We start from the raw sequence: 23,930 nt of genomic DNA on the forward strand, positions 1-23,930 counted from the left end.
TCTTCTGTTCTGCTGTTGGGCTCTCAGGGCATTTGTCAGTTGGGGTAGTTTGTCCTTCAGTTGCCGCTGCTAAGGCATCATAAAAAGTCCCTTCCTTCATTCTCTGAAAAAGTACATCTCCCAGTTTTGTATTTCTCAAGAGGTAAGGGGTTTTCCAAGCTATCATGGATTTTCCTCTGTTATGAAGTTGAGTATGATCTGTAGTGCTCCATTGCATACCTTAAGGGTTCTTTCTGCCTATGAAAATAGGACAGACATTGTAGCAGTGGAGTACAGAAGATTGCATTATTGTTTAACAAGACTTTTATCCAAACCTAGCTAAAGATACAAATTTAGGTCTGTGATATATTTTTCTAGCTGGGTGGTGTTCGATGGTGGCTTTTCCCAGCATTTCCCAAACGCTCACCTTTTTATTCCCTTTTCTCGAGGCTCAGGTTGCAATGCCTGTGGATTTCCATCATCTGCAGCTGGGATACTTAGAGCCAAACTCAGACTAAGCAGTCGTGTTGGGCAGGATTTTGGAATACATGGCTTTAGTTGCTCTGCCTTTGTTATTGAACAGGGTGCACTGAGAAAATCCAGGTTTGCTGGCAATGCTAATTTTTTTTCCCTCAGGTTACATCCCTGCAGAGAGTAGCACAAGCAGATAGAGAGGATGTATAAGCATCAGTAAGTTGTCCTTTTTTTGCCTTCATTGTAAGGAGAAAACAGATATGTGTGGTTATTACAGTGCATAGTAGATGCCTAGGAAATATATTTAAAAAAATGCAGATAGCCATAAGCAACGTTTAGGTAGGTCTCTTGTAATTTTAATAATTCAACTTTAGAGCAGAATGTGATAGGCTCCTGCTGCTCCCCTCAGAACGGTATGCACACAGGCCCTGGGATGGCTCCAAATTAGGGTGAAAACATTCAAGTCATTTAATTCATGCCTTCAATAGCCATTGCTTGATCATGGTATTCCCAAATAAATGCTTGATCTGTTTAATTATTTAAAAGTCCCGGAGTGTTTAAAGTGTAAATTAGACTTTTCTAAACAGAGAACCATTAAATCCTGATGCTGATTTGCTTGAGTTAATGGCTAAAGGAATTGGAAAGCAAACAAGGTTTACAAAAACAGTTTTTAATATATATTCGTGATGTGACACGCTGAAATGTGCCCGAGAACTCTAAAACAGATTACCTGAATATAGGGCTTTGCCGAGGCAATGTGAGGGATGGATAGCTGCCCTGCACTCCACCGCTGTGGGCTGCATGCTGAAAGGCTCACTTTGATAAAATAGTTTGCATTAGAATTTCACTGGTCAAAGACACCTCCCCATGTACACGGCTGCCTCCTTATTATCAGCCTTGCTTGCCTGTATCGAGAGCTCAAGTCTCACCCTATTTGCACAATCCCAGAAGTGTATTTTAGGTTAATTTTGCAATATGTGTTCCTGTTTTGAGAGCAAACCTAGCCAAAGCTTGGCCATTCCTGACTGACAAAAATCTGGAATTCCAAATAAGTAATTTTTCTAGAATCAGAATGATAATTAGCTTTTTTTCCTGTAGGATGGAAATAGAAATATGGTATTCTCTCAGAAAAATATAAGTGGAACAGAACAAACAGTCTCTCCAATTCACAGGCATTTTGTGCAGAAAGCAGCTGATGCCTAGGTACCAAGTACTGGCCAAGGACGAGGTACCAGAGGACCTTTCCTTCACATGCGTTTTCCAAGATCCTGAGGCTTACCTGTAGGGAGAGAGACAGGGATCTCTAATTGCTCCAACCTGGCTGTCTCCCACTCCATTGAGTTTTGTGGACTTGCAGGTTCTCCCGTTTGGCCTGAAGAGCCCTGGCTGCAGCCCTTCCCGCTGGTCATCCTGCCCCGGAGCTCAGGAGCCATGGGCTCACCCTGGAGATCCCCGTGCTCCAGGGGGGATCTTTGGGCCAGGTTTGGCATGTGAGCTGGTCTAAGGCGGCACTGCAGGTGTCAGCTCAGGTCCTTGGTGCTCCTGGTGCGTGTAGGCTCCAGCAATCCAGAAAGTAAAAAAATGAGGTAGTTCCCTGATGAAAACCTGTTTGTATTGCAGCAGCATTTGTCAAACCTGACAGCATCAATAGAGAATATTTCCAGGAACTTAAAAATAGTGTTATCAGAAAAAAAAAATCAGTCAGGGACCTCGAGAGGAAATGGAAGGACTGCAAATACAGACTTTATGACACATGGTCTGTAGTTGCCTCAAAAAAAAAAAAAAGTCATTACAGTTGGCACTAATTTAATTCAGGAACACTTTTAGTTTTCAGTAGAAATATTTTTCAAAGTTGCATTTCTTTTAACCTATCCATACATATTTCTGTCTCATCTAAGGACTGGTCAGTGTACAGTATAAGTGCCACTGGTTTTAGTTTCTGATTTTAAAATCTGGCACGTTTGCACTCAGTACGACAGCTTGCAGGTGTAGTTTGAGTGCATTCAAGGGAAGAGGCAGGGCCTGCTAACTTGATGAAGGGTTTGGGAAGAGAAAGCCCGAAGTTAAAGATGGTGAACACAAACTTAAAGGAAAGTGCTTGGACTTTTGGGTTGAATGCAAGGTCACGGTTTTGGGTTAGGCAAACACAAAAATGGACAGTGGCACCTGCGGTATGCTTGCAGGTGAGGATGTTTGCTCATAGGCCTGGAGAAGGGAGGTGCCAGAGAGGAGCGTGTTGCAGGTGGTCTTTGCAGTCCTGTGCAAAGGTCGTGAGATAATACCATTTCTTTCTGCTAACTGTGGGTGGCACTGATCCTGCTCACGGGACAGAACACGCTTCCTCACAGCAATGCTGTGCAGGTAGGAGCTGTGACTGGACTCCTGGGTGCTGGGACTCCGTTGTGTGCGCTTGGTGACTGCTGTGTCTGGGATGTGTGGGTCTGTCTTAATTATGAGGGGCTTGACCATAGTGCACAGACGTAGTAAATTAAATCCAAAATGTGTCGTGCTAGAAAATAGCTGGTATGTGTGTCCCAGGCTTCCACTAATGTCTCTGTAGTCACACAGCTAAAATTGGTTTTGCTTTGTCCTGGCTTGGTACCTGCTTTGCAGATGAAGAGTAAATACAATATTTATTAATGTTTATTAATATCTCAATAAAATAAAATAGGTCTGAACTAGAAATGAGATTGCTTTTGTGATAATATATTTAAATGGGAGGCTTGGATATCCCTGGGAACGTGACTCCTTTTAAATGCAAATCATTTTGTTCGTAGGTACCTAACGTAATAATTTATGCACATAATCAGAGAATTTGTGTTCCCAGGAGCTCAGTTCTGGCTGGGAATATGCATGGACTTTGTTAATATACTTTTTTTTTTCCTTAAAGTACTTTTCAACGCAGCAAGGTGTAATAAGCTTACTCTCAGAAGTGATAACTTCCAGTGCAAAAGCTTGTGTGTAGAATTAGGTACTGTGGCAAGAAATGTCCGTAACTTTGGGGTAGTTTCTACCTTGACAGCTGTGGCAGAACATTGCCATTCCACAACCTGGAATTGTGTAAAGCTTTGTGTTCCTGTACCCCCTTGTGCTCCGAGGTTTCCCTGTACCAGTTCTCCCTCATCTCTGAGTGTTAATTAAGGCAAAGGGTAACTTCCCAATTGTGACTTTCATAAACTGGGCCAAATTCAGGAAGATGTCCAATGTGTGTCAGGAAGTATAAGTTGTTGATCTTTCTGCTCTGTCTCTCAAAATAAGAGGATCGTAGAAGAAAAAAATGTCAGTCCATTTCTCAGGCTTCAAGTGTAGGGTTTTGGGTTTGTTGGTTTGGTTGGGTTTTTCCTGAATGAAAGCTTCATTGTCTTCCTAAAGACCTTCCAGAGCTGAAGGTCTCCTCTTAGAAGTCTCACGATCTTGCCTGCATTTAGGTGAGGAGCTCGTACGTCTGGCTCTTACTCCAGTTCCTAAACTCAGGGCTACTGTCAGTCCTCCCTTTTCACGATCTGACTTGTCTCTCCAATCTCCAACTAGTTTGTGTGTTCCTTTGCTTTGCCTTTAGGCAAGGACATTGCGTTTAATCTTGTTTCTCCTGTACAACATTGTTTTCCCTCTTTACGTCACCTTTAGCCATTTTGAAAGCATTTTCCCTCAAAATCTGCCCCAATGAATTGCAGGGATAATTCCCATGTCGTTATTTTTTTCTCACAAAAATGTGTGTCTAAGTACAGTAAAAACTTAAGCGGAAGCTTAATGGTGCTCATGCGCTTCCTTTATCAAAGGCTGTGTAACTTGGGTTCCTCTAATTCCAAATAGCTTTATCCCTGAAAAGCCTAACTCGATGTGGTTCCATTCTGCCTGTTTATACATATCCTTGCTGTTCCTGTGTGCTTACATCTTAATAATCTAAATCACCTTCAAGAATTGCTGTTGCCAGGGTCTTCTGGGAAGTGAGACAAGAAACAAAGTGTTTGCTGGAATAGCCCAAAGACTTTTTATCTCACCGCTGACTGTAGTACGTGCATTTTATTATTTCTGTGCTGTCTGGTGAGAAGAGGAATGTTTTCTTTTTAAAATGTTTTCAGAAATTTTAGCCTGTGGATTTTTTTTTTGTCTTGATAGCCTTTCTATTGTGTGTGGGGTACTTTACAAGGTAACATTTTTGTTAATGGTCATTTTCTTTGTGTCTGCACACGTTGTCTGGTATAAGAGCACCAATCTGGGAATATTTTTTTTTTTTAAGAATTGGCAGCTTTTTTGTATAGATAATGGAGAAACTTATGTCAACCTTAGCAATCTGTTTCTGGTCCCATTTGCTAAAATAAAAAATAAAAGAGGAATCTCACAATTCAAGGTCTCTCAAACTTTATTTCAGTAGACATTTTACCCTTGTGGGGTTGCCAGAGACTCAAGAGCCCACTTGGAAGATGAGCAGGCGGGCTGGGGAGGCTGCTATAAAAGCCCCCGGATCCCTGCGGGGGTCCTCCTGGCTGCCCTGCAGCCAGCAACCCTGACCTCCCCTCCAGTTGTTCGGAGAACTTTTGCTGCTCCGCGTATCTTTGTCTGCTGACTTGGAGAGAGGTCGGATTGTTAGTTTTTCTTCAGTTGGCAAGTCAGTATATTTCGAATGTATGCATCGTTAGCTATTTAGAAATAGTCCCTTGGGCAAAATATGATCGATGCCTTCTCAGTGTGTGCAGTTGTAAGCTTTTAAAAGCTTTTGAAGAGCCTGTGTGGTTTTTAAGCGCCTCAGTCGTCTTTACCCATAAAGCCAGTAAGCCTGTGGACAAGGGACATCTGGAGCCAAGGAACATGTGGAGGAGGGGAGATAAAAGTAAACTTGATTTCTAGAAGTAGATTGGCGAGTTCTTTTACCAAAGCCTCTTTAAAGAAGGAAAGTGGCATGCAATGAGAGGCAAGATTCTTGCACTGATAAGAAAACAACCAAAGAAACCCCAAACCCAGAATCAGAATGGCTGATTTTCACAGTAGAGGAAAGTCACTAGTGGATTCTTGCAAGAATTATGTGCAAAACAAGACCTGTTCTATTCAGCATGTTAGTAAGCTTTCCAGAAGGAGAATGATTGGTTTGGACAGCTAGGCTGTCTAGAGTAATTATAAAAAGGCTGGGCAGGGAGGGAGGAATATGCAGAAAACATCAATATCGAGTGACTTGGAGAAAGAATGGCAGGTGGTCAGCTGAAAACTTTAGGCACGTTTTGATGAGAGTCATTGCATTTGCCTTCTGTACCATGCAGTTAGAATCACAAACAAGAGATCACAAACATTAAGAAAAACAGAAAATTTTCCCAGAAGGAGTTTTTGAAGGCTGAAAGAGGAAAAAAAGATCCTCTGTAGGGGAAAGACATTCAGTTCTCTCACCTATCTCCTTCAGACTTATTTTGCTTTGCCGCTTGAAATGCAGAGTATTGTTGGACATCTAGTAAAGGACTTTGCAGACCATGCTCTGACCCAATAAAGACATTCCTGTGGTTCGATGTTGCAAAAATACCGCTAAATGTAGTTAAAAGCCGCCTTTGACGTTTAGAGGCTCTGTTCAACGATGTTGGCTCCCGACCCTGGTGCTGAGTGAAGGGGAGGGTAAAATGTGAGAAAAGGCAAGTTGTGGAGGGAGGGGGGGTGATGGAGGGGTGCCGCTGCTGGTGATGTGGGTGGGCAGACACCACAAAGTGCACCTCGTGAGCTGGGTACTGAAGAAGAAATGTTGGAAGGGCCTTATGTGAAGGGTCTGCTAACTTTTTGGTTTAAGGTCTTGTAAACGGGGCTGCTGGAGGAGGGAGTAGGAAGCAGTTGGTACAGCCATTGCTCTGGTACTCCAGGGAGGAGCTACACCTCTTCCAGTTTACCTTAGATTGTTGTTAAAACAACTGGGAGTAGGACTCTGGATTTTGCTCTGTGTAATCTGTCGCAGTATGGTGGAGAAAGGTAGTCTTGTTGAGGTCCAACAAGTTTGTTTAATCTTTCAGTAGAACTCCTGGGTTCTGTTGAGACATAGAGAAATAAAATAATGGTATGTTAAAAAAAAAAAATCAGCAAACTCGAGTCAGTCCTTGGACACTGGTATGCTTTACCTACTTAACTTACCTACTTAACTGAACTTAGGTCAGCACTAAGAGGCTTTCTGTCAGAAACACTTGTAGAAAGAGAATACAAGAGCTATGTCAGTGGCCTCAGCATGTGGCCTTCCCCAGTGAAACGTGAAAGGAGGTACAAGAGGACCCTTCTGTGAACCAAGCAATTATCCTGCTCCTGCAACCCTGAGCATTAGGGGAAAAAACCATTGTTTTTCAGAAAGGATTTCTGAACAACTGCTTTCGTGTTTTCCTGTTTTAAGCCTTCAGGAGTCATTGTTTTCTGTTTATTCTCTTAGCTATATGAGGAAGGACAGGGTGCTGGATTTTGTCTGAGATGCTCCTTTGCTATCGTGATTTTATAGGATGGGGCTTTGTGCAGAATAACGTATAACCTGGGACTTAGGAAACTTGTAACTTGTAAACTTTGTCCCCAGCCAGACCCCTGGCCTCTCCATTCCTTAGTGGTATTTGTATTAGGACAGTGTAGTCTCTACAGCCTCAACTCTTTTTTCCTATATCCCTGCTGTGTCCCCTGGCTCTTTTAAATGCCTGTTCCTCTGAGTGCCATGAGGTGACCCAAACTCTCTGTTCTTCTTCCTCGTTGCCCTCTGCTTTCTCCCAGACATCCATCTCTCTCTTCCACAGCTGCTCTTTAGCTGTTCATCTCTTGCTCATCCTCTTAAACGGAGGGGGAATGAAGAAAAATATTAATCTGGGTTTATACACCTAGGGAGGCAGTACTGAATATGTAGTGAATTTAGGAGTTAGCATTCGACCATCAGGCTTCCCTCTTCCGGTTTGTCTTCATCCTTATTCGTTTTGTTGTAGAGTATAAATGGTGTGGGTCAGGTTTTTTGAAGTCACGTACGAGTCCCGTGTGTGAAGTACTGAGGTGGTGCTTCGATGGCACTATGAGATGCTGGTCCCATTGTTTGTGAATGTGGAGGGATGGTGGGGAGGAAAGACAGTGATTCTTTGTCCTGAAGGACAGGCATATGTATGCTCTGAACTGATGATGATCCCAGTGCTTCTGCCTTTCCCTAATCAGGAGCTGCCTCTGAAACACATTCCATCATCTTGCTGCATTGTTTGAGCCTGGAGCAGGAGTCACGAGTGCTAGGTCTCTGCCTTCGTGCTGGCTGGGAAGCACTAAAACAAGAAAATGGGTCACCTTCACTTACAGGGGACCCAAACTGGTACTGTCCAGTGCCTTAAGGACAGACCTTTCCCTTTGTTGCGTTAATGGTAAGAGTCTGAGGAGTGGCTGGGGGGAGACCCTACCGTTGAGTCACGAGGTTGAGACAGGACCCCCTTGCTTTCTAAACTCCATCTCCAAGAGGAGTCTAGGTGTGGCTAAGTCTGGTCTTGGTCTCAGACTTGGTCAACGGTTTATTTTCTATGGGTTGTAGAAGCAACCACCCGTCAGAGTGTTTGTTGTTAGTAACTAATTTGCCAGATGCCCAGCTGGTGACGTTCAATGAGAACGATTGTGGCCAGATTAATGAGTAGTACAATTTATTAAAGCAACAGATACACAGGTTCTTTGGATTACCAGTGATAAGATTCCTGGTTACAAGGCACACACAGATACTAAGAAAATGAGTAACACTGCTAGGCTACAAGCACGTTAAGCAAATACAAAGCAACTCTAATGTGAAGCCAAGCAACTCTAATACATTAGAGACTTAAAGTGACTCTATAGAGGTTTCCGAGCTTACCCAAAGGTGTCCCAATGGGGGGGGGGGGAAGGAGGCTCAGCCCATCGACTGGTCCCAGAAGCCAGAGTGCTATGTGATGGTATCTTCCCCAACACCCTCTTTCTCGGCACACATTTTATACTACTTTTTATCTTTCAGGTGGAGCTTGAGTGACTCTCGTCATACATACCTTTATTATGATTGGGGTAGGATTTCCTCGCTTTACTTCTAAAAGCATAGACTAGAAGAAATTCCAAGCGCATGCGCAGTGAGGGGTGGCCGCACCTTAGAGGCGGGTAGCTTTGGGATGGAGGTGTGTTTTGGTATTATAATGATATTATAATGAGCAAAGTTGACCAAAAGGACAGCACTTTGTCAAAAGCATGACGGACTGTTGGCGCGGGGTGGCAAATACGCAGCGTGCCAGCTCCATGGTACCGCGAGCTCCCATTTATCCCAGAGCCTGGCCGCGATGCCTCCGCACCGCTCCGCCCTCCGGACAACTCCTTAGAGTCAGGAGGCCAAGTTCTCGTGGCGTTGCCGACATCCGTGGTTACTGGGGAACTTGCGTGGAATGGATTCCTCACGTGTCAGCTGCGCTTCACCCTGACAGCTTCTTCAGGGCTGTACCTTTCCTAAAATCATAGGTTTAATTTTGAAGTCACCTCCAGCGATTATTCCACACCCCTGTAGCACAGAAATTCTTACAGTGGCTCGAGGTGGGAAGGCATAAGGTCCACGTGGGAGGACTGGAATAAAAGCCTTAAATGTGAACCTATCAAACTCCTAGTTTGGCCAAAACAATGGGCTCGTTTGAGCTGTGCTCTCTAATTGCTTGGAGGCTGCAGTTTCACGCAGAGCAGGACGGGAAAGGACGGGCCAGAATGGCAGGATAACAATCTTGAAACAACCTTGAAAACTTCTCAGAGATCCCTACTGATGATATGAGGATAGAGATTAGGAAATATATAATCTAGGAGGTGGCTTTGTAGAATTATCCTATTTTTGTGTATGAACCTGCAGCATGGGTCTAAGTAAGTTCGTGATAACGTTGAGAATTTTCTTCCGCAATGAAGTTTTCATTTTCCATTGACTTCTAATTTATTGCTATTTAATCCATCCTATGCTACAGATACACGCCTTCAATTGTAGAAAAATAAGTTTGTGATCCAGGTTTAAATATGAAAATTCTGTAGAATATAAAAAAAACCAACTACCATTTCAACTGATCCATCTAATGCCTTTCTATATGAAAATAATCCCCATTTTCAAATTGCTTTGCAATCAGTGGCAGGCGGAAGAGCGCAGTAGAGAGATACAGGTGGGGGTTTTTTAATGCACATTTTTTCTGTCTGAAGGAACCTGGTGTTTACACACTGTGTAAATGTTGTCGGGTGTGTGCAGGAGGAACTTGGGTTCTGCAGCCTGTTCTTAATGGTCCTGAGCAGACAGAGGTGGGACTGGCACATGGAGACCTTTCTGACCTCCCTCTGTCTGCTTTGGTTTCTTCAACTTGACCAACAGAAGCTGCAAGTGCAGAGGCACCAATGGGAATGTCGTTTGCCCTTTGGCAAAGGGTTTATAACCACGAGGTCTGTCTGACATTGTGTTTCCCAGCTCCAGTGCATGTCCCCACCGGGGCATCACTGTTACCACCACCGAGTCTGCGCCTGCTGCTGTCCAGAGGTGCTAACTTCAACGGCTCTTTACAAAGCAGGAGTTTCTAATCTCTTTACGCTCCCTATTCTCACTGTTCTTGCTTGGTTGGTTTTCATATTTTAACAGACTAGGTGTGAAAAAAACCCACTGCTTTAGAGCGCAGAAGTGATGAATTTCCTTCCATCTATTGACAGCTATCAGTACTTGCCCTTACTGCCGCTCAGTGAGTGCATGTGTGTATGTGTGTATATATGCCTTTTAAGTACCGATTTTCTTTTCACTTGTCTTTTGCAAATTCACCTCCTTTCCCTTAAGCGAATAAGTAATATCTCATGTTGCTCATGTAATGTACCGTGCCTCTGTGAGTACAGTGCATCAGATACTTGTTTCCTTCCTAAAGTCACTTCCTTCCAGATGGGTACCATGAAAAATTTATAGACGGTGTTCCAGGGCAGGAAACACCGTGTATGTTTAAAGTAAATTCCTTGACATGTTATTTAGACTTGTTGTTATACAGATTTGGTTAATATGCTGAAATGAAAACTGTTTTGTGTGAACAGCAGAATATGATTTTTTTGTTGTTTGATTTTGCCTTTTTGTACAGCATAGAGCTGAAGTAGCTGCCAATGTTATTTGGCAGTACTGGAGGTTAATCGTGCTGTTGCAGGTGGTTTTATCTTTTCATCAACTTGGAAAATTAGAATGACAAGTTTTAGACTGTTTTCAAAGGAAGGATAAGTACACTTGGATGATAAAAAACTTTTGGGGACTATTATACTTCTGCCTTGGCTTCAGACACACTTCCCTTCAGGCTTTGGCTTCAGCCCTGTAGCTTGTGAGTGCTCAGGTGCTTCTGGGATCTCTCGCAATTTTCTGCACTGAGCACAGCTGAAGCTGAACACTGCCCATCTAGTCCTGAGCATGTGGAAGGCTACACACAGTTGATGTTGCTTACAAGAGCCTTGTTCAGGGTAAGGTCTGTCCAATTTGGATTTTGTATTTCTGCAGAAATACAGCTTTATTGGTTGCAGTTAGGTATATCTCTTCAAGGTCACTGAGACTGACCATCCATGATGCGTGAAGTCCTTGGTCCCACTGTCAGGCATGAGCCTGAGCTTCTGCCTGGTGCAGCCCTTTGGTGGTGTCACTGGGGAGGCGGGGTGTGCTCCACATGCCTTGAGCTCAGCGACTGCCGAAAGAGAAGCCCCGCTCCTGGCCCACTTTTGTCTTTTTAATTACTGCTTCAAGTAGGAAGAATATGATGCTTTCCTCCAGCTGTAGGTTTAATTTTTAAATTTGAAATATCACTGGTGGAAGTAAACAGCCCTCTTGTTTTGTAATCCTTGCATTTAGGCAACTAATGCAAGTTCCTTCTAGGAGTTAAAAGACAAGAGCTGCGGGTTTCATTCTACTGGATCCTGTTTTCTGATTCATGTGCTGGCATAAGGGTTATTCCCAGACCCGCCGTAATTCACTGACTCCTTAAAAAAGGGCTCTGCTGAAACATTCAGCTAAAATAATCCCAAGATGTGTTAAATCATGTTATAATTGAGTCTTCAATGAGCACTACAGGTCTGCTGTCTTTAGCAGAGCATCACCAGCAAAATCTGTATTTCATGGTTTTTGCACCTGAGTCCCTCGTAATACCCTTCCCGTAGAAAGATCACCTTCTGCAGAGGCTGATCTGTAAAAGCAAACCCTTCCCTATTATTTCACTCTAATGAAGATTTTCAACCTCTGGATTCCTCACAAAGGAATAGTCTAGTGTAGAACTATTGTTATGAGGTTTTCAGCGCTTTGAAGTTTTTATTGTCGTTGTCTTGTTTTGTAGGTACTTGTTGAATAATTCCCAAGAAGCTCAGATAACGTTTCTGAGTAAATGTCATTACTTCCAGTAAAATAATATTACACCTGAAAATAATAGATCTTTTCTCTCTTGTACAGGCTGTAGTTTTCTGGCGCTTTTTTGTTGGGTGTTTTTTTTTTTTTTAGCCAACAACTTGCTCGACTTTGATTCCTTGAGGCTTATTCTGTACTAATCCTTTGAAAATCTGTGTGGTCTTTCCACAAGACATCTCGGTCATCGTCAGGCTTCAGTGAAGGTGGAAAAGCAGCCAAATTGTGGTCTCCACACAAGATGAAAATCTGTTCTTAAAAGCTACTTGTGCTGATTAACTTTCACATCAGTCTTTTTTATTAATTAGTCAGGAAAAATATGACTAGTTCTAGTCCGGGTGTCCTTTTCAATGACTTGTGCACACAGGACAGAAGTGCCAGGAATGGTGCTGAAATGCTGCTGAACATTTGGGTGTTTGAGTGTAACTGTCCAGCGGGTGGATGCATGACACATGCATCTACACGGACCGCCGCTCTCCTCACCGTGAGTGGCAGCATCTTCTTCAGGTGCCCTCAGCAGACTTTAGCCAACCCCCCGTCCCCCCCAGATCTGTAGAACTGAGTTTGCAATATAATTGCAGGAGAAGGTATGTATCCTTTATAACAAGGTAAAAGACTTCACTTCAGCTAGAGCATTATTGGAGCTTCTGTTTGTGCAAAAAATTCTGAAAGCAAATTGCCTCAACTTGCTGTATGACTACGTTGGAAATATAGAGGGATATGTTTGCTTTTGTGCTCGCGTGTAGGGAGAGTTAATGGACAAACTGTTGATACGGTTGCATTGAACTGTGTGTATCTAGTGTCATTCTTCGTAGGTTACCTCCCTGGCATTTTTAGTCCAAGGACAGAGGGAGGATGTAAGGAACAAAATAATACTGATCTAAAGAGGGGTAAAGACCTGCAGTGTCAGATTCTTTGTAAATTAGAGGAATAGCACTTTAAGGATGGCTATTAAAAGGATTATTTGCAAACTGCTGTCTCCTGAAGACAAAGTACGAGTGCCTCATGAATATCTGAAGAAAACCCAGTCCATTTTTAAGAACGAAAGAGTCACTGTATCAAAACAAGCCGAATAGAAGTGCTTTGTTAAATCAAGTAGATAGCTATTACAGAGTGCAACAGAGGAACGTCGAATGAGATGCAGAATTCAAAGCAGTGAGGTCAGTTAAGTAGCAGTCCTTTACTAGAGACTGTATGAAATTTATCACATCAAGATTTCAAGTTGATCAAATATTTTTCAAAGTATGCAATTGCACTTATCTATTCTCAGGTTCATTCAAAATTAAAAATTGTTTGAGCTCTTTAGCCCTTGTAGAAGGCCGAGTTTGGCAGAAGTAAATCTTCTAGAAACTAGACAAGGGAGGACAAAGCCTCCTTGGACAAAGAGCAACAGACCGTGGTGTACGTACCTATACTGAACCAAAGCTGCCTGCAAATGCCAGGTAGTAAAATATTTGGTGTATCGCACCGAAGGATGCGGTTACAACTTCTGTTGACTTGTTTTGCAGCACTTTCCTCTTTACGTATATGTTGCAGTTTAAAATTACACTTCTTTTTTGCCCGTTACTAAACGGGAGGGCAATCCTTAACCTGCAGAAAATGCGTCTGGTATTAAGGCCCTTGTGTCTTGCCGCTTCCAAATGCACACTGTCCCATGAGGAATTTAGATGTGCCTTTGAGGTACGTATTTTTTCCTCTGATACAGTTCACGGAAGGGTGATCGCTACCTTCACAAGGGCACAGCCCTGCAGACTATTTTATTAGCAGTCAGAATTCTGCCAAAATTATTCGTCTAATTCCTTTAGCATTGCATACACTGGGTTTCTCTTCAGGCAGTGGACTGCAAAGTTTGAAAGTAATTTGTCTTTGCTACTGTCACCTGTCAGGACCTACGAGTGTTGGGTTATATTCATAGTCTTGCGTTTGGTAGAGACCAGGGACCAGTTTTCATTATAGGACAATATTTTTTAAAAATACTTTTCTGAGGAGAGAAATAAACCCTCTTCATACACCGTGATTGGTTAAGCATCTGAAAGTGGTGTATTGGTGGGCAGGTGTGGTAGCTCTGGGTCTGGTAACCTGTGCTGTGATGCCCCTTTGTTCCTCATGGACTTAGACTTCAACGTGGGAGAGAAGACAGAAGCCTTTTCTGCTATTTCCTTCCCTTATTTCCTAATCGTCTGTTGCAGTATATTTTTACACTACTCTCACAACCCTCTCCTGTTCCCTTTTCCATGTCATCTGCTTACTTCAATTGCCCCAGTTCTTCCATCCCTTAAGCTCCTCCTTTTCCTGGCAAGAATTTGTCCATGTAACATTTTCTGTAAGCACCACCTTACAGCTGAGCTATGCGCAGGTGGCCCTTGCTGGAATGCCTACTGCTCTGCCGTCCACAGGTGGAAACGGCAGAGTTTTATTTACCTTGAGAATCATTCAAATGGGGATATACAGCCTTCTGCTGGGATTAGTGCTGGTGAAGAGGCAGCTAGAACTTAGGCTTTGCCTTCAGGTCTGGACAAGAAGACTGGAAGAGATTAAAACGACTGAAGCCATTAGGGTGACTGTGGTGTTCGATATCTTGGTTGGTTTTTGGGTTTGTGTTTGGGTTGGTCTTTTTTTTCAGGGAGGCTTTTCTTGGTGCACCTTTTGTTCAGATGAGCTCAAATTCAGATTGCTGACCTTTCTTTGCATCATCATGGAGGCACAATAATGAGGGCAATACAGAGGAGCTGGTGGATTTTAGAGATCTTGGAGAAATTTGTGACTAGACATAAACAGTTTGAACTCTCAGAGGATTGGTAAACAGCATGTTTTTCCTGGTGAAATCCTCTTTACATTAAAACTAGTGATGGTCTCTCAAAAGTTGTATGTCAGTTCAAGCTACTGGTCAGAATATAATTGTACAGACGGTATTGCACTAGAAATCGTGCTGATAGCCATAAAACAGGTGGGTGGCAACTGTTTCTCAGGTGGCTAAAAGGTATTGCTCCTCGAACTTGAAACCAGTCTGTGGTGCACAGTTAGGGATGCTTGGCAGTATTTCTTCCCATCATATCTATTGTGTTATATACTTTCAGAATAAACAGTTGAAAAAAACCTTACTGTGGTATTTTCCTCAGAAGGACTGTAAATCAGTTTGCTGTGGCTAAGACCAGTAAATTAGTTTTACTGTTTTACCAGAAAAAGCATCGGCCCAACTCAAGAACCACTCGCCAGAGATGAATAAATTTATACAAGGTCGCTGTCATTGTAAAGTGAAGGTGTAAAGAAACTTTACTCTCCACTTCGGAATAGATTATTTGGGCCCTTAATACAGGAGGTTACATGAAAAATATTTTCAACTGATTTAAATGTTCTGCAGCTGGTGACATTCACAGATTTTCTCTATAACTGTTGATGGACTTAAAGATAATTTCTTTTAATATTTCAGTGTGGAGAAAACTGGGTACTGTTAATTGTTCAGAAAAATGAAATCTTGGAGAATTGTTTATAAACACAGTGCATGCAAATCTGAGGCACCGGAGTGCACTGGTTAGGGTAATCAGTAACGCCTGAAGTTTGGAAAAGTTGGAGTGTTTTGCCCAGGGCATTATGTACATCGTGGGTACTGTGAGCTGCCTGGTAGAGCTGGTTAACTGGTGGAATGGGAGAAGGAAGAAAAACCCACATTTTGTGTGTTGACTAGGTGGCTGGTCCTTATTAAGTACCTCCTTTGCCTTGGTATATAGAGTTTTCATTTCTTTATGCTGCAATTTAGCTCTCAGTTGCAGAGTAACTCACGGTATAAAACTTCTTTTTTTTCCTGGAGAGCTTTATGTAACCATTTGGGGGTTTTTCCCTCACCTTCATGTGTCGCTCTTGCTGTAGAAAATTTGTTCCAGTTTTAGTTAGTTCAGTGCTTTTGTTTCTTTCAGGTGAGATTGGGTGATGATTACTCAATGGAGAAAAAAACTCATAATGTTAAATAGATATTTGTATATGATGGGTCTCATCGTCAACTTACATTATTGTGCATTGCAAGTGCTTCTTCTAGTATTGTCTGAAACAGCTTCAGTGTCAGAGGCAGTTTTTCATTACAGATAATAAGGTTCAGACTTTTTAAAAATCACTCAAAACATAAAATACCAGAAACCCTTGTTAGAAAACAGTATTTCTAGTGCTGCAGTTGTAATGAAAAGACATAAAAATGTAGATGCATGTATAAATTTCTCCCTCGTGTGTTTGTTGTTTTTGCAGGCACTATCCTGGTTGACAATATGCTGATCAAAGGGACCGCAGGAGGGCCAGACCCCACCATTGAACTCTCCTTAAAGGATAACCTAGATTACTGGGTGATCCTCGATCCTATCAGCCAGAGGTTATACCTGAATAGCACTGGCCGAATTCTGGACAGAGATGTAAGTTTGCGGTTTGCCGTTTGCTTTCTTTTCTCCCCATAGACATTAATTTCTGAATCTATGTATGCTCGTCGAAGGATTGTAAACACAAGACCTGCTAGAATGTAACAGCTGCATCTATCTTTTGTCCCCAGGTAGATGTGAAGAGAGTTAATTTGGTTCTTTATTAGGACTTACTGGGACCCTGCAGAAACTTGACCGTTTCTGCACAACAAATATATGAACAAACAACAATAAAGACTGAACAAATAGAGGCGTGCGTTGGCAGAAATATATATTGACCCAAACTTGACTTGTTTACTGAATTAAAAACAATTTTTTTCTGGTTTGCTGCTTTTGTCTGGAAGAAGTGCTGCTCACCTCATGTCCCTTGACACTTGTTAAAAGCCTGCTCTAGCTGTGTACATTGACTTATGAGATGTGAGCGAGCGCCAAGGAATTGTGAATATTACAATTCACTTATAAAGCTTGACATATTCAATCGAGAATTTGCTAGTTCAGATTCCTTTGTTTAAGGCAGCATAAAATTTGTGTGGTATGGTTGTTCCCAAGAGTATTAAAGAAATATTGTCAGGCTAAGTTTGATTTTTATAAGAAGAAAGATTAAAAGCACAAAATAAATAGGAACGTTCTCATCTATGCTAATTTCATTGAAGAGAAACACTTTAAAAATTGAGACATTTTCTCCCAGTGTTATAGCATGGCTGCAGTTCTTCAGAATCTGAAAGGAAAATTGACTCACAAGTGACTGTAATGAACATGGAGAGAGTGCTTTGAAGATGAGGAGTTCCCTTGAAGCGCATGAAAGTTTGTTTTGTATTAGCTTGATTGACTAATTTGTCTTCTCTGTGTGTTTTGAGTTATATTCCTAAGTACCAGAAACAATATGCAAATTTTTCATTTCCATTTTTAGTTTAAAAGAGCTAATTGAATTCAGCTGTCCTTAATCTAGTTTTAATTCACAATCTGTTTTCATATGTGAAGCAAAGGTAAGCAGCACAAGACATGGCAGAAGGGACGTGGTGGCAAAAGGCTCTTTGGTGCATTGGCAAAGAGTTGGCATTTCCTCAGGTGCCAAACAGCTGCTTTGAGGAGACAGGCTGGTGCTGCAGCGTATTTGGCGTTTCAGTTTTAAGTCAGAGCAAAGAGCAGGAGCCCCGAATGGGAGGTGAGGCAGAAGAACCACTCTAGGAAGTGTAGGGCAGGTTCTTCACCCCACACAGGCCTGCATATCCATGTGGCATTGGGAAACAAAAGGAATTCCGGTTAGATCAGCACTAATACTTTTTTCAATGTCTTTTAGCAACACTTTTCTCTCTCTACAGGATTGTTCATCTGAGCTGCTTTATCTGAATCTAACTAGATGCTTTACCAAAATAACCTTTTCGAATGATTTCCAGTATTAGTAACAGTCTAATAAAGTCACAAACATTTTACAATATCGTAAATACATGGACACTTTACAGTGATGTGTTTTGCAAGAAGTAGACTCAAGTGGCAAGGAAACAAGTGGAGGGTGTACATTTTCTTAATTCTATATATGTAATACAACGGCGTTTAAGGGGTTATTTCCTCTTCTTCCTGCGACCTGAAACACTTCCCATCCCTAGTGCAGTAGCGCTGGCTAAAATTACTCATTTGTGGTGTAGTCATTTATGTTTATTTCAATTTACTGGAATATGAAAAGAACATCTGAGATTTAAGGTAATTGAGATTTTGGGCATGAGCCCCACTGTACCTGTCCTTGGTGGTCTCAACTAATTGGTGTAAGTCACAAGCCAAAGAAAATGAAAGCAACCCACAGAAACCCCACTGATTGAGTAAAAATGTGAAATTTATGTCATTGACTTGATTAATGTGGGTCTTATTTAAAGCGTATTTCCAGCCTTCGGATCCAGAGCGATATTAACCCCTAAAATGCAAGATCATTCAAGAGTGTGTGCAGTTCCTTTTTTCCTTTTTTTTAAAATAACAAAAAATAGTTAACTGTTTTTCTCACCTTTTTGGTTAAAACCATATGAAACCATAGTAGTGCCAATAAAATTTGGGGTTTTAAGTTGAATCTTAAAATTTTTTTATCATGGAGCAGAAATTGCACTCTCTGATTCACAAATGGTGCATATAAGGTTGCGTTTAATACATTTGGATACTCTTCCTATTTTCCTCTCCAATGTGCCCACTTGTCAGCTCGCTGCTGATCCAGTTAGCCTGATCCTGTTCTTTTTTATTACTTTTCTTGAAAGAAAATCTTATTAGATTCCATTGATTTATTTTACTGAGAATGACAGTATGTTTTCAAAACAAAATCAGATAAGAAAATTCCAGACTTTGTTTCCAAAACTTTAAATACTTAAGACCCGATTTTAAATCTAAGCACTGACCCAGCAGGAATTGTACATTTGTGAAAGTATCATAGGCCCTCTACTCTGTCATATTTTGCCAAAGGCAACAAACTCTCTTGTTTTTTCATGTTCTTGTGAGAGACCAAATCCAGAACATCATATATTTGCATACATATCTATCGTTACTATCATTACACCTAATTATGTTTTTCCTGGCCGTTGCTAATAAATCTAGGTGAACTCAGTAGTGTTTGAAGTTTATTAGAGGTCCCAGCACGAAAAATAAAAGGATGTTATAATGTCAGAGTCTTAATTTCAGTCACAGATGATGTTTGGTATGTTCCTACCTGTGCTAGAAGCCCCATTGATAAAAGTAGAACCACATCATAGCTGGCTGCAGATTTTTACAGCAAAGAGGATGGCCTTTTAGTGAAAAGCTCATGCTGTAGTTCACTGCACAGATAGTTGAGGGTGAAATGTGTAGGGAGGAATAGATATTTCATGCAAGATCTAAACGGCACCGTAAAGGCCCCTTCTTTCCCCAAGTCTGCAGACTCTAAAAACTGGTATGTGCCAAAGTCTGAAGGGTAAAGCAAGCCGTATGGTTCTAAAATCCATTATAGTGCAAGTGAAAAAAACATAAATCAATCAAAGAAATTGTAGCATTTGGAATGAGTGAAATCATAATTATGTAGCTCTATAATTATGGTATAATTGTAAGTCTCAGAATCTCAGTACAAAAACCTGTTTGCTTGGACTGTACAGAATAGCGTGGCATAGGCATCTTTACGTTTTTGCGTTGCTTATTCTCTTGAAGACTTTGAGGTTAATAAATACAGAATTTTTTCATTTTGTCCCTTCCCACACTTGCCTGCTCTCTGCTGGATGTTGGATACAAAATCAAAATGGACTTGCTGTCAATATTTTACATGCCAGACTGTTGTTTCAAATATGTAAATTGGCACTTGCCATGGTGGGAGCGGTGTGAATGGAAGCCACGCTGGAATGCTGTATTTCCATAGCAGTCTCTCTGAATTCCCATTTCAACCAAAGGTGCCTTTTCCTTTCTTCTTCTTAGAATTGTTTTAATAACTCAGGTAAGCAGTAATAGCCTTTCCAGCTTAAATTTCTTTACCCATTCATCAAGTTTGGGAGTTATTTTTCATTTGAATATTATGATGTTCCCTGGAGTGAAAACAACAGGACTTTGGATTGCCTATGCTTAAAGGTAATCAAGTTGTTTCTAAAGTACTTGGTAAATGTAAGTGTTAGCATATTGAATTTATTTCTGACTTGACCTTTTGATTCCAATATTAATAAACTAAAGGTTAAAAAGTGTGACATTTTCTAGGTATGTTTCAATAACCAGAAGATGCTCAGATGATGTGCTTTGTTGTTGCTGGTCTCCAGGGAAGTGTGAAGCGCTAATCATGCTGGGGGTTTTATTTCTGTGGTAGCACATAGAGCTGGTAAAGCTCGGTCTGCAAAATACACCTTTGAGACGTGTAGGTCTACTTAAAATATTGCCAGGGTGAGTTGTAGTCTGGACACTGAGAGAAGCTTTTTAATCCAGACACAGAGTATTAAACCTAGCCCAGGCAAGCTGATGGGCTATGAGGGAACCTGGGCAATATTAACATCCGTGGAAAATTTACCTGTTAGTTCAGGTTTTGACTGCGAATTGTAAAAATGTATTTTCACTTACAGCCACCGACGTCCATTCAGTCCATTGTGGTGCAAGTCCAGTGTGTTAACAAAAAGGTTGGCACCATTATCAACCACGAAGTACGGATTGTGGTGAGAGACAGGAACGATAACTCACCTCGGTTCCAGCAGCAGCGATACTATGTGGCAGTAAATGAGGTCAGAATCGCTTCCCTCTTCTTCCTCTCTCTTGTGTGGTGTCGTTGCGAAAGGCCGGCTCTTGGGTCTTTCACTTCTCACGTGAAAACCTGGTAAATTCACTTGTTTTAAAATCCCTTCCGTTTGTGTCACTTTGGAAGAAGCACAGCACAGGCAGTGTGCTGCAGCCTATAGCATGTACGCTGTCCTTCCGATTCCGTAGTGAATACACAAGCACGCTTTTCCCCGGGATGCCTGTAATAGTGCGGAAAACACGAGAATCTGAAGCTACGTCTCAAGGAGTGAAGCACTGATTTCTGTTAAATTTAGAAAATGTTTTACTGCATTATGGAGTTATAGCAACAAACCTGGAAGTAAAATAAATGTGTTTAGGAAGAGGAAATGTAAAGCAAAGAGTTCAAAGGGTTTTGTTAACAATATTGAAGCTTGGCAAAGTGCAGTTTTGGTTTATTGTTGTCTTTTTTTTCTTTTTAAAATGATGTCTGTGAATGGAATTATTTAGCTTTATCTTTTTATGGAATAGAGCGCTGTGGATTTGATCCTCTGTATTATTTGAAGGAAAAAAATTATTTCTTTCTTGAGCTTTCTTGATACAACTGCATTTCACTTTACAGTTAAGTTTTTTTTAGTCTATTAGGGATTGCATAATCTGCTAGTAACCGATACAAAGGATCTGTGTTTTCAGTAAGTTAGTATTTGGGGGCTTTAGTTAATAAGAAGTGGAAGTAACATGCAAAAGTGGAAGTGTCCAGACTGAAACTAAGAGAAGAATGGAAAGATGGGTCAGTCTTCTGCAGAGAAAGATGTGAAGAATTACAGTTACATTTAAGAAAATAAAGCTGTTAAATGCAGTGTGCATTGTGTCCTTGTTGGGTGGGTTTTGTCTTGTGAAGGAGCACGACTGCTTGCAAGTTGTTTGATTTTTAGTAGGATTGATTTGCTGTTTCAAAGAAAACTTTCATAATTTTGTGCGTTTGGGAGACTCAGCTTTTCACTGTGTTGCACATTCCGTTACAATTGCTACACTGCTGTCAGTGACGAAGCCCCCAGCCAAGTGACGTGCGGGAGATCTCGTAGGCCTTAGGAGAGGAGCGGCAGACTTGGTTGATGAGTTTAAGCCTAGTTAAGCCAAAAGTACTGAGGAAGAAAAAACAACCCACCCCTGCATTATTTTTGAGTGGAGAGTTGGGATAAGGATAGGGAGGTTTTTCAAACTTAGTGGTCTCCTGAGTAGTGACACCTTCTAAATGGGGATTGTTTCCCTATAGGCAAATTTTCGGCAATCCTTTTACTGATGTTTCTTACCACCAGAATGTGGAGGTCACAAAATGCCATCTGTATGAGTAAAGTCCTCCTTATGCTCTGAAATTGTTTTCAAGTTGACCTTTACATGGTCATTATAATTTCCATGTTTTTGCAGACCTGTTGCAGAAGTGCTTCTGGTCTTGAATAAAGGCAATATAAACATTACTCTGAAGTGCCTGTATGGGCTGTGATGCAGGTCCCAGATCGCTTCCAAGACCTGCATAAGTTTTGCCATGAAACTGAATGCAAGTAGTATGTCAGTGCTGTAATACTAAGGAAGCAAGGATTTTCCATAATTTGAAAGAAGTCCGAAAGACAGAGTGAAAAACGCACTATTTAAAATTATTTATATTAAGAACTGTAGCAATGTTGCAAATACACTCAATCATTTATTTGCACCACTGTTGGGCAAAATGCAGTGTTGTTCTTTGACCAGTTGCAGTCCTGATGTTAATTAGCTGCTTTGTTTCATTTTATCACCGTTATGCTGATAGCTTCTGACATGGCAGCAGTGAGCCTTTCAGTACCCAGTGGGTTAGTGCTCTCATTAATTAACAAAAAAAAAGTTCACAAAGTATCTCAGGCTTTCTCAAAGGTTTTAGTGACTGATTACATTTTTTAATGATAGTTTATTCTGCTAGTAATTGGCACTGCCTCTTGTGAATTTAACTACAGGAATGCACTGGAATGAGGGTTTTGTGGTGATTTTTTGGTTGCCTCTGGTCATCTGGTTTTAGTGTGCTTGTAAACTAAAAAGTACAGAAATTTCTTTTACATAAGTACATAGAGCAAATCAAAGGGAAGTAGATTTTATTATTTACAGCTACCATATATGTGAGCATCACAAATATCTCCTATTTTTTCTAGCCAGAATGTAATCTGTGTCAATTTGAGGATTTGTTCAGGTGCTTTACAGGGTTGTACTCAGCAGTTTCTCCTATCAGCTGCCGTGTCTCTCTGGCCGTCCTATGTGGGATGAAGAACACATGCGCTGTGGCTTGCACAAAACATTACGTGGGCTTTCCACACATACCATTTAATCCACCTGCACGTACGCAGTAAGCGTCGGATTTACAACTCCGGTGCTAACCAGCTTAACGGTGTGTATGCTTTGTAGGTGTAGAGTCTCCCAAAAGCACCCTGCTTCTTGTATACGTCTACTGTAAGGAAATCCTCAGCAAAAATATGACAGCCTTGCTATTCCTTCCCCCCCTTCTGTTTTTTAGGGAGTAATGTCTAGGGCAAAGGTTTCCCCAAATAGTCAAAACTATTAGGGATTAAGTCCCGTCAGCACGGCTTTATGAAAGGCAGGTCCTGCCTGACCACCCTGATCTCCTTCTGTGACCAGGTGACCTGGCTGGTGGGTGAGGGAGAGGCTGTAGATGTGTCTACCTGGACTTTAGTAAAGCCTTTGACAGTGTCTCCCACAGCACCCTCCCAGAGAAGCTGGCGGCTCATGGCTCGGACGGGGGTACTCTTGGCTGGGTAAAAAACTGGCTGGCCGAGCCCAGAGAGTTGTGGTGAGCGGAGCTAAATCCAGTTGGCGGCCGGTCACGAGTGTTGTTCCCCAGGGCTCAGTGTTGGGGCCAGTCTTGTTTAATATCTTTATCAATGTTCTGGATGAGGGGATCGAGTGCGCCCTCAGTAAGTTTGCAGGTGACACCAAGTTGGGCAGGAGTGTTGATCTGCTGGAGGGCAGGAAGGCTCTGCAGAGGGACCTGGACACGCTGGATCAAGGAACCAACATCAACTGTATGAGATTGAACAAGGCCAAGTGCCAGGCCCTGCCCCTGGGTCACACCAACCCCAGGCAGCGCTCCAGGCCTGGGGCAGAGGGGCTGGGAAGTGCCCGGCGGAGAAGGCCCTGGGGGTGCTGGCTGACAGCCGGCTGGGCATGAGCCAGCAGTGCCCGGGTGGCCAAGGAGGCCACCAGCCCCCGGGCTTGTGTCAGCACTGGTGTGGCCAGCAGGAGCCGGGCAGGGATGGGGCCCCTGTGCTCAGCACTGGTGAGGCCCCACCTCGAATGCTGGGCTCAGGTTTGGGCCCCTCGGGACAGGAAGGGCCTTGAGGGGCTGGAGCGTGTCCAGAGAAGGGCAGCGGGGCTGGGGCAGGGTCTGGAGCACAAGTGTGCTGGGGGGTGGCTGAGGGAGCTGGGGGGGTTTAGCCTGGAGAAGGGGAGGCTGAGGGGAGCCCTTCTCGCTCTCTGCAGCTGCGTGAGGTGGGGGT

General features: G+C 42.2%; 1 protein-coding gene across 5 annotated transcripts in view; it reads left to right on the forward strand.

Annotated features, from left to right (window-relative positions):
• The window catches only part of PCDH15 (protocadherin related 15), a 695,790-nt gene that overhangs the window by 397,285 nt on the left and 274,575 nt on the right, over positions 1–23,930 (forward strand). For all 5 annotated transcript variants that reach the window (XM_075109425.1, XM_075109424.1, XM_075109422.1 and 2 more), the window contains 2 exons: positions 16,034–16,194; positions 20,244–20,399. In XM_075109425.1, coding sequence (XP_074965526.1) covers positions 16,034–16,194; positions 20,244–20,399 — 317 coding nt within the window. The remainder of the gene's footprint in view (positions 1–16,033; positions 16,195–20,243; positions 20,400–23,930) is intronic.

The sequence above is a fragment of the Phalacrocorax aristotelis genome, chromosome 14 (assembly GCF_949628215.1).
Source record: "Phalacrocorax aristotelis chromosome 14, bGulAri2.1, whole genome shotgun sequence".
NCBI lineage: Eukaryota > Metazoa > Chordata > Aves > Suliformes > Phalacrocoracidae > Phalacrocorax > Phalacrocorax aristotelis.